This window comes from Poecilia formosa, unplaced genomic scaffold (genome assembly GCF_000485575.1).
Source record: "Poecilia formosa unplaced genomic scaffold, Poecilia_formosa-5.1.2 Scaffold671, whole genome shotgun sequence".
In the NCBI taxonomy this organism is placed as follows: domain Eukaryota; kingdom Metazoa; phylum Chordata; class Actinopteri; order Cyprinodontiformes; family Poeciliidae; genus Poecilia; species Poecilia formosa.
The window spans coordinates 79,826-90,678 of NW_006800610.1; the positions used below are offsets into that span (position 1 = coordinate 79,826).

The following is a 10,853-nucleotide window of genomic DNA, read 5'->3' on the forward strand; positions in this document are numbered from 1 at the left end:
ATAGTCTGATTAGGTGGTGAACTAGATTGGTAGTACAACTTTTGTGGTAATAGTTTTATAACATGTTTCGCAAATTACCTCATTTTGTTCGACATCCTCCATATAAGATCCAAACCACTGCCAAATTATTAATCCAGCGCTGTTTTTCTTCGGAACTAAACGAGTTAATATGATTCCTCTTCAGTTACCGTCTCATTCAGCCGCTCGCCTAAAACTCTCGCTGTCACCAAGTTTGTTTTCTCGCGCAGCGTGATTCGTAGAACATTTTCAGGTTGGGAGGTGGAAGGGACTAGTGACGCATTCATACTGTGTCAGATAAACCAGTGTTTTTCAACCACTGTGCCGCGGCACACTAGTGTACCGTGAGTAATCTCAGGTGTGCCGTTGAAATTATCCAATTTCACCTACCGTATTTTCCGGACTATAAGCTGCTACTTCTTTCCTACACTTTGAACATGCGGCTTTTCTGTGGATTTTTCTTCAACCACCAGGGGGCTCTTTAGCAAGAAGTGAATCATTGGAAGTCAAAATTGGAAATCAAAGAAGAACGCGCTAATTTTCATTTAGAACAACCACATGCTAGCAGCAGGCACGACGGAGAAATGTTTTCAAACTCATATGATGCAGCTTCTAAGTTGAAGAGCATCAATCCAAAAAATCGGTCCAAAAAATTTGAAGGTGCAGTTTATATTATGGTGCACTCATAGTCCGGAAAATATGGTAATTGGTCTTAAAAGATTTTTTGAAAATTAATTATCTGCAAATAATGCCATGTTTGAGTGTCTTTGCTGTAGTAGTGACTAGCGGCGTAATCATGTAATTTTATTATCACTAGATGGCAGTAGGTACAGAGCATTTTACATTAAATCAAGAGAATGAATGTTACTACATTCATGCATCACACACGACAGTGTTGTGGCACTGTTCAGGTGTTCGGGTGTATTTTTGAATTGGACATGTTAAGTGCAATTTAAATAAGAAATGTAAAATATAATAAAAAAATTTTTTTGTGTTTATTTGATTCCTATTCAAGACACTTTGATAAAAATGACTATATGTAATATAGGCGGCTACAGAGTATCTTTGTTTACATTTTTGGTTGGTGGTGTGCCTCGTGATTTTTTTCAATTAAAACAGTGTACCTTGGCTCAAAAAAGGTTGAAAAACACTGGGATAAACCGTACTCGCAGTGAATTTGACGGCGAAAGTTTATTATTTAAGCAACAATTTATACTCGATAGTTGCGATATAGCCATTTTAACTATCGCAAATAGAAAATATCGCGAATTACATCCCCCAGCCCTAATTTGAAATATATTTGTGTTCTGAGCTGAATAGTTAATTCTCTTATGTGTATAAGGGGCAGATATTAGAACATATTAGCGATCATACATTCATTTTTGCATGTTTATGTCAATAGAAATTTATTACTCTTTATTTCAGAAAATATATCTAAAAAAACATTTTATGCTGGAAATGTAGCATTTATTAAAAATTTTTTTTTTAAAGTTTGGATTTCTTTAACTTAGTTAATATTCCTGCCATTAAATCATTAGACTGATCACAGAAGCCATCCATGCTGTTTTTCTGTTTTCAGAGTACAGAAATCATGTCTGGCTTTTATTATGTGATGTCATAATGTAACAGCTCAACAGCTTTCCCTGCAAAAACATAAGTAACTTTTCAACAAGATAAAGATATGTTGTCTTAAATTAATAATTCCTTTATACTGATTAAATAGGCACTAGAGTTCTTATTTCAACCTTATTGATTACCCTCCTCCCCCACCTTACCCACTCCCACCCAGTCCTTCTTGTCATTTGGTTGTTGTGTTATATTATTGTAAATGTATTTTACTTCAAGTATGTCTCATTGTTTGAATTGTGTTTTATTGTGAACCAATTTTGTCCTGTCAGTTAATACTTGTGATGTTATTACTAAAATCAAAATAAAGTATTCTTAAAAAAAAAAAAACTACAGTTCCACTGGCAGATTATTTCACTTTAATTTACTAGAGAAGATTTTAATCAATATTAAGGAATTAACTTAAAACAAACTTCCATATATTTTTCAAGATTTACTTGTAAGTTGCCTTATTTCAAGGTTACTAAGATATTTGCATTAGAACTCTAGACTAAAATACTCGGTAAAATGTCGTGTTTTCATGTAAGAGGACAACAAATTAGTTTTTTTCTTTGTCAATTATATCTCATGATTTTAAAATAAATCTGTCCTTGAGTATAAAGATTTTAAGTACTAAAAGACATTGTAAAAACATTAAAAGAAATAAAAATCTGCATAACTGTCAAATGTGACTAACTGTCAGGCTTAAATCTGAGCTACAAAGTCACATTTTATTTAACAGAAACTCTGAGTATCGATCTCTTTCACAATAATTTATATTTTGTGTCCTGACCTTGGCTGTGGAGCAGAGACACTGGAGGTCGAGGCTGGAGGCCCCACAGAGATTCCACGCTGCTGCGCTCCTTCAGGTCCAGTAGTTGGATCAGGATGACTGGATCGATTTCCAGAAGGCTGCTGCTGCCTGGCCCAACAGCACCCCCAATGGGAGCAGCAGAAGCTGCGGCCCCGCTGCTACTACGACCTGCAGTCGCGCCTCGATGCGATGAGAGCATGCTGGAACTGAATCCACCTGCCAATGAGAAAGTATGATAGAGCCCCAGGTTCACATGGCTCTGATTTCTATGAAGAAACGTGTGAGCTTCATGGTTTACTATGTACCAAGTATCAAAAATCTTCCCAGTCATTTTACCAGATATATTTCTACACTGGAAATATATCTTATGTATATTGATTGGTAAGAGACTGGTTGGTTGGTTGGTTGGTTGGTTGGTTGGTAACACAGAATGGTTGGTTAGTTAGACAGAGTGAGTGGTTGGCTGTTTTGTTAGACTGGTACAACGTTTAGATAAAAGGATGGGGGAAATGTATGGAGCTCCAAATATTTTAAATTGTCCAAAGCTGGAGTCAAATCCACAACTGTTGGACTGAGTTGAAGTGGGTTAGGGTTAGTTAGTTGTGAGAGGCAGACAGAAGCATGGAGTATAAGAAACTGGCAATGCAAATTTTAAATATGCCCTACGTTTTATTGAAAGAAATGAGGACACAATCAAGTCAAATCTTATTGCAAGGAAAATGAAAAACAACTGCACACATGATTTCTAGAAGTAAAGAAAATTATTAATTAAAAAGCAGGTCTGCCAGTAAATATTGATGGTGTAAATGGAGCAGAGGAAATTACTCAAATGTGGTAGCAGCATTATTATGAACTATTTAACTGTGTTAAAATCTCCCCATATATGTTGGAAAGTATCAGTCATGATGAAGTGATAGTTTCAGTTCAAGAAATTTATAATGCAGTCATAAGCCTAAAGAACAATAAGGCCTGTGGTATGGATGAAGTGTCTGCATTTTCAAGAAGAAAACCATTTCCTTTGCTTGCTTTGTGTTTTACTAGGTTTTTAGTCCATTGCATTTTGCCTGATTCACTTTTAGCTGTTATACTTCATACATCATATGTCTTCTTTTCAAAAAAAGCTATTTTAAACTTTTGCTATGATTAGCACTCATCGATATCCTATGGAAATTTTAAAATCCAGCTTTACAGGGTTTCTACAAGAAAACTTGCTAAGCCTGGTGCTCTAGGCACCGAGGCAGTCCACCGGGGTTTTGTATTAAAAGATGTTGACAGGAAATATAAAAATATTACTGGGTAATTACTGGAAGACATTGCTGACAACACTTAAACCCACAACCATAGAATCTTAAAAACAACAAATTAAAACTAGAACATTTCTGAAGAAATTTAAACAAGGCCTGGAACCCAGCATTCTGATGCTAAAAATTAGCATCAGTGCTAAGCTTAGCTAAAATATAGTCCATAGCATGTGGAGAATAAAAAGCATGTTGACTAACATGAACTTAGCCTTGCTCCGCATTTGGTATTGAAATGCCATTTCAAATGGTATTGAAATGCCTGTGCACTAACCTGTGAGAAAGAAATAGGTAAACATATTTATTTTATGGAAAGGGCTATTGAGGCTTTTATATTGAAATTTTCAGTAAGCTTCATTTTAAAGGGCCACACTAATCCCATGTGTAACAGTAATTGGGTTAAATTAGTTATATAATGCAAAAAACAGCAATTACCTACTGTGAAAAATGTGAAGGCTTTTATTTTGTAGGGTATGTGTTGGTCTTATTTTGACAGTCCAAAGTCTTCTTTTAGGACCAAGTAGCCAAGGTCGCATCTCTGTAGTTATAAATGACAACTAAGACCTCCTGTGTAGTGACAATGTGTTCTGCCAGCTCAGCCCTTCGTGTAGTAACAGAGTTCAGTCATCACTGTAATTTACATACACACGCACGCACAAGCGCACGCATGCGCACACACATATATGGTTTCCCCAGAAAACTTGGTAAGCCCAATGGAGCTCCAGAGGAGCTCCTGTCATAAATGGCCACTGCATAAAAAGTAATCATTTCTCTCAGCATGAACTCTGAATACACTGGATGTGAGGAGGTCTATTTTTAAGGCTATCTGCACAGTCAAACAGATTTTGACTGTGCTTTTTTATGAGACCCTAGAGGACATGAGCAGACAATAAGGACAGATGCTACCAAACAACAGGATTAATAGCTGTGGGAGTGGCACGTGGAATCAATCATGTAAAGTAGCAGCTGTTTGAATCATACCTGTGGCTCCAGCCAGGTCTTCAGAAAGCTCTCCTTCTTCTGTCTCCAGGTTTCCCATGAAGTCTACATCATTTTCCCCTGACCTGAGCAAAAGGGATAGGAAACAAACTTCAGCTTAGTTTATGGCCCTTTAAAGGTGATCTATTATGCTTCCTTGACCAGGTTGGGATAGTTTTATGGCCAACACAAAATGTAATGTTATTTTCCCTGAAGGAGAGAAAAAGGTACAACACAGAGTATGGGATATCATGCCCCCACGTGGCCTAACTGAAAACACCTTTAGTCACGCCTTTACGCAAATGATGTGCGATGACGGGTGGCAGGCTCCACCTGCATATAAATACACCACCATCACAGTCATTATTCAGTTCGATGGCCGCTCTTCACCGAGCCAAGATGAACAGCGGGGCAGAAAAAGGTTTTGTACCTCATTCCTCTTCTTCAGGGAACAGTAGTTATATGCATAACATTACATTCTCTTTCAGTCGATTCACTCGGTACAACACATAGAGTATAGGACATATATACACACCCCGCGGCGTGGACAGAGCCTTGCCTCTAGTTGGATTGGCAAAACACACAAACAGCTGATCACACAGTCACACATCTTAAGTGCAATTGATGTAAAGTCGCAGTGCATGTACTGGGCACAGCAAATGCAACCTTCCTTGCTCTTCAGAAGCAAAAGGAGGCTGATACTAGAAAGCTCAATAGTCATTGTGCTGTAATCTGAAGGAATCACCTTAGGGAGTTACGCAGCATTTGGCTTTAAGGTAACCTTTAAACCAGCTGAAAACTGAACACAAGAGGGATGCACTGAAAGTGCATGAAGGTCCCCAACCCGCTTTGTAGTCTCCAAGGCAAGAAGCAGAGCTGTCTTGTATGATATAAATTTTATATCAACCAACTCAAGGGGCTCAAGTGGAGAGCTACGAAGAGCATCCAAGATCAGTCAGATACTTTATCTTGGTCTCAGTCTATGGACCCCTTTTAAGAAATGCACCGCCAGGGGATGAGCACCTGGTGTTCCTCCATCAACGCCAACATGACAAGCAGAGATGGAAGCCAAGTAAACCTTAATTGTGGAGAAAGACAGACCTTTATCCAGCAGCTCCAAAATCCACAATGGAGTGCTGGAAGGGGGAAATGGTTTTGCTGTGACACCACTGTTCAAAAACCCACCATTTATAGGCCTATAAACCCCAAGTGGAAGTTGCTCTGGAACTCTGAATGGTTGCAACCACATCTAAAGGGAGGCCTCTAGCCAACAAGCTGAACCTCTCAGCAAGTAGGAATGCACACTTCTGTGTGTGGATTAAATACTTGCCCCCCTGCCTGGGAGAAGAGATCCCAGCTGGCGGGGAGTTTCCAAGGCTTCAGTACCAGCAAGCTGATTATCTCTGCATACCATGACTTTGCTGGCCAGCGAGGGGCCACCAGAATCAAGGACAGGCCCCATCTGCATACTCTCTCCAGCACTGGCAGAATCATTTCCACCGGGGGAAATGCATACACAAGCAATTTGGACCATGGGTGAGCGAGGGCATCCACTCCCAGTGGAGTACTGTGATCCGTTATGGAAAAGAATAGGGGACAGTGGGTGTTTGCTTTGGTGGTAAAGAGATCCACTGAAGCTTTACCGAACCGCTGCCAAATCTGCACAACCACGCATAGATGCAGGCTCCACTCCCTCACCAGTGGACCCCCCTGGACAGCAGATCCACCCCCAATTTCAGACACCAGGGGACATGAGTTGCTTTGACAGACAGAAAGTGAACGCTGCACCACTGCAATAGTTTGCAATAGTTTCAGCAAGGGAAGTGAATGAGTGCCCCCTTGTCTATGTTGAGGACAAGGGGGCACAGTGGTGTTGTCTGTCCTCATCAGAACATGGTGGTTCATCAGAACCTTGCAAAAATGCTTTAGAACTAGCTGGACCGCCAGCAACTCCAGGTAATTTATGTGGAGCTTGGATTGGGTTAATGTCCAGATCCCCCTCACCTCTACAATAAGCCGCTACTTTTTTCCCACACTTTGAACCTTGCGGCTTATAGCCCGGTGCGGCTTTTCTGTGGATTTTTCTTCAACCACCAGGGGGCTCTTTAGCAGAAAGTGAATCATTGGAAGTCAAAATTGGAAATCAAAGAAGAAAGTGCACATTTTCATTTAAAACAAGCACATGCTAGCAGCAGACATGAAGGAAAAAAATTCTTCAAACTCACATGATGCAGCTTTTAAGTTGAAGGCTATTGATCTGGCAGTAAAGGAGGGAAATAGAACCGCTGTACGTAACTCGGCATGAACAAAACCATGGTTAGGCTTTGGAGGCTGCTAATAAATCTAGCAGATTTATTAGGACGCAGCCCTCTGCTGAGTCCTTATGGAAAACTGAGAGCAGCGGAGATACCCGCGGCTTATAGCCTGGTGTGGCTTATATATGTACATTTCCAGTTTTTTTCAAAAGATTTGTAGCTGCGGCTTATAATAGTTACTATAGTAACTATAGTAACTATAACTATCCTAGTTACTATTTTGTAACTAGGATATTTCTAATATTCATCAATTGGAATTGTGATTTTTGCTTTATTGTAATTAAATACGCTATAGTTTTCGTAAGAGCTTTTGCACAATCACAAACACAAAAAGACAGTATAACCGTAACGTTTTAAAACTGAAAACAACGTTAACTACTAACAACATCAACTAATCAGTTGATGTTGTTAGTAGTTAACGTTGTTTTCAGTTTTAACACACGTTTTTTTTTTTTTACGGTTATACTGTTTTTTTATCGTATTTTCCGGACTATAGTCCGGAAAATACGATACTTCAATAAACCTGGCTGTTCATTAGTAAAGCCAAAATCCTTCATTGGGGGTGTGGGGGGGTCTGCTACAGCCTGTGTTCTGAGTGAATTGCTATGTGAAAGTAAGCATCCGTCAGATCGATTGCTGCAAACCAATGGCCTGGACTGACAGAGTTCAAAAGTTGTCTCAGCATCAGCATTTTGAATTTGTACTTGCGAAGGTGCTTGTATAACACTCTTAACTCCAGTATGGGACATAGTCCACTTCCCTTCTTTGGAACAACAAAACAGCGGCTGTACCTACCTCTGTTTGCTTCCCGAAGTGGGAACTACACGCACTGCTCTTTTTTCCAACAACGTGTTTATTTCATCTCTCAGAACTTTCGCTGCTTTGGTTCCTACTAGGGTTGCCACCTTTCAGAAATAAAAATGGCACGATCATATGCCAGGGCGTGACAGAGGCAAACACTACTGAAAAAAGGGATTATAGAGGAATTTAAAGGTGCTAAACTCATGAAATACATAAAGAAACAATACACAAACTCCATTCCCTCCGGCTCATAGACAAACAGGAAGACATTTAACGCACATCTGTGGATTCACACATTACATTTTCATCAAGTTTTTATACCATTCCAGCCCTACTGTTGTGTATTGGAAAGCTTTGACCAATGGGGTTATCGAACCTCGCTTGCGTAGCAATTCTGGCTCCGTCTTACACTGGATGTGTGTTGGAAGTTCCAAGAATTAGGGGTTGACCTCCTGGAAATTAAATCTGCTCCATCAGAAGAACTGTTAGTTAAGTTGTTGGTTCCTTATCTGTCCAAACAAAGATTCTTCCCAGTCCTGGCTGACTTTCTCGCACGCAAGCAGGAAAGGACGCAAGCAGAAATTTTTTGCACAACAACTTAACCTTTCCTTCTTTGGTGATTGCTTATTCCACATCTCTCCAATCTGAATTCCTTTCTGACTTCTAGGTCAGATTGACCCAGTACATTTGACACAGTACATTTCTTTTCAGTCAAAACATATCTTAATGTGAATCAACCGACTTTTAACTTAATATAATTATATTCCTCTACAGGATGAAGATCAAGGATCTTTTGAAAAACAGGTAAGAACATTCTTCAGTAAAAAGGGCATCATTGTTGTTAATTCTTCAAGTACTTCAATGACTCATGTCTATGCTTTTATTTTGAAGTGGTTCCTTTTATTGGAAGGAGGTTTGTTCCGTTTATTTCTTCTTCTTGATGTTCAGTTGATCTGTTTGTTGTTTACTGTTGAGACTGGTGCCGCAGTCATTGACGATGTAAGTTGTGGTGTTAGTCATGTGTCATGAATGGGTGGATGTTAGTTGTCCCTTCTGACAGCGCTTCTTGGTCGCAAGTGCGTTTCTATAGTTTTAGAATGTCTGTTTTCCTCTCAATTTGGTTGGGATTTAGTGTTGAAACTATCTTTGTATTTGGCTGTTGGCTGTTGGTCTTGAGATTTGGGCAGTTGGAAATAGACTGATTCCAGGTGCTATTCTGCATCATTCAAATTTAAACAGTGCTTTAGAAAGGAATTAATGCTGATAATTAAAGTTTGTTTGCTCACTGATGTTAATTTTTAAATGGTAATTTGAATCTGTATTATTATTGTATTTTCAGAAACTGCTTCAATTTATTTGCACTGTTCTTCAGTAATTCTTCAGTAAACCATTTAAATACCCTGATGACCAGTGTGCTTTCTGACCGAAGCCCTATAGTGATCACTTAAGAAAATCCAGCAACAGAGGTCAAAATCTTCAACAGTCATCATTGATAATAATGCTTTTGAAGCTTGTCATCCTCTTTCACAAAAAAACAAAGGAGTTAAACCTGCCGTTGTAATGAGGTTTACAAACAGAAGACATAAAAATGCACTCCTAAAACCAGGGAGGAAATTAAAAGGATCCAATGTTTATATAAACGAGCATCTTACAAAAATGAACGCAGATATAGCAAGACGAGCACGTTTTCTCTGAAAACAAAAGAAAATACAGTCAACATGGACATCAAACTGAACTGCAAGGTTTATATCAAATTAAACGGTTCACCGGAGGAAGCCAAGGTACTGATCATCAGACAAATTGAAGAGCTGGATAAATATCAGTGAAACAAGACAACCAGGCAACTTCTGCTCAACTTTCTGATATCCAGTAATAAATTGAAAATATACACATGAATATAGACACAGATATTGATACAGACAACAATTTCCTTGATTATTTGAATGACAACTGCCATTACTACACTTATGATAACTATAGCCAATGTTTTAATTCAGATCAAGAAATGTTAATTATTCACTTCAACAGCCGCAGCCTTTATGCCAACTATGGAAAATTGTGTAAAACGAAATGCATCATCTATGTACCTGAAACCTGTAGACAAAATCAGAATTAAGGAAATAGTTAATCAATGTAACAATAAAAAATCAATGGACTGGAATGAAATTAACATGTCACTTATAAAAAAGATAATTGATTATATTGCAGACCCTCTGACTTACATCTGCAACTTGTCATTCATAACTGGAACATTTCCAAATGCAATGAAAATTGCAAAGGTTATTCCTCTATTTAAATCTGGCGATAAGCATATTTTTAATAATTATAGACTTGTGCCCCTACTTTGTAAATTTTCTAAAATACTAGAAAAAGTATTTAGTAAAAGGTTAGATAATTTCATTGAAAAGCAGAACATTCTGACAGATTGTCAATTTGGCTTTAGAGAAAACAGATCAACTTCAATGGCACTGATGGCGTTCACAGAAGAAATCATAGACAGTATGGATAAAAGGAAATTTGCAATTGGTGTATTTCTGGATCTCAAAAAAGCTTTTGATACCATCAATCATGGCATCTTACTAAAAAAAACTGGAAATGTATGGAATTAGAGGGGTGGCATTAAACTGGCTTAGAAGCTACATTGGACAAACAAAACTGAATTAGATCATCAGAAATCAGATTTACTAAACATAACTTGTGGGGTTCCGCAGGGATCAGTGTTGGGACCCAAATTATTCAATTTGTATATAAATGACATAGTCAAAGTATCAAACCTTATAAATTACATTCTATTTGCAGATGATACAAGTATCTTCTGTACTGGAGAAAACATTCAACGACTCTCAGAGGTCAATACAGAAATGAAAAAACTACAACATTGGTTCAAAAACAATAATAATCAGTACATTTAGATAAAACTAAATTCATGATATTTGGAAACAATAAAAAACAAGAAAATAAGATAACACTTTATTTGGAGGGGTGTGCATAAGACTGACATGACACTGTCATAAACATGACATA

The 10,853-nt window shown here is 38.3% G+C and overlaps 1 protein-coding gene across 1 annotated transcript in view; it reads right to left on the minus strand.

Moving 5' to 3' along the window:
- The window catches only part of LOC103130777 (E3 ubiquitin-protein ligase TRIM37-like), a 71,320-nt gene that overhangs the window by 37,489 nt on the left and 22,978 nt on the right, over positions 1–10,853 (minus strand). The window contains exons 11-12 of the mRNA XM_016666165.1: positions 4,717–4,799; positions 2,417–2,653 (exon numbers count right to left, since the gene is read on the minus strand). Of these exons, the coding sequence (XP_016521651.1) occupies positions 2,417–2,653; positions 4,717–4,799 (320 nt within the window). The remainder of the gene's footprint in view (positions 1–2,416; positions 2,654–4,716; positions 4,800–10,853) is intronic.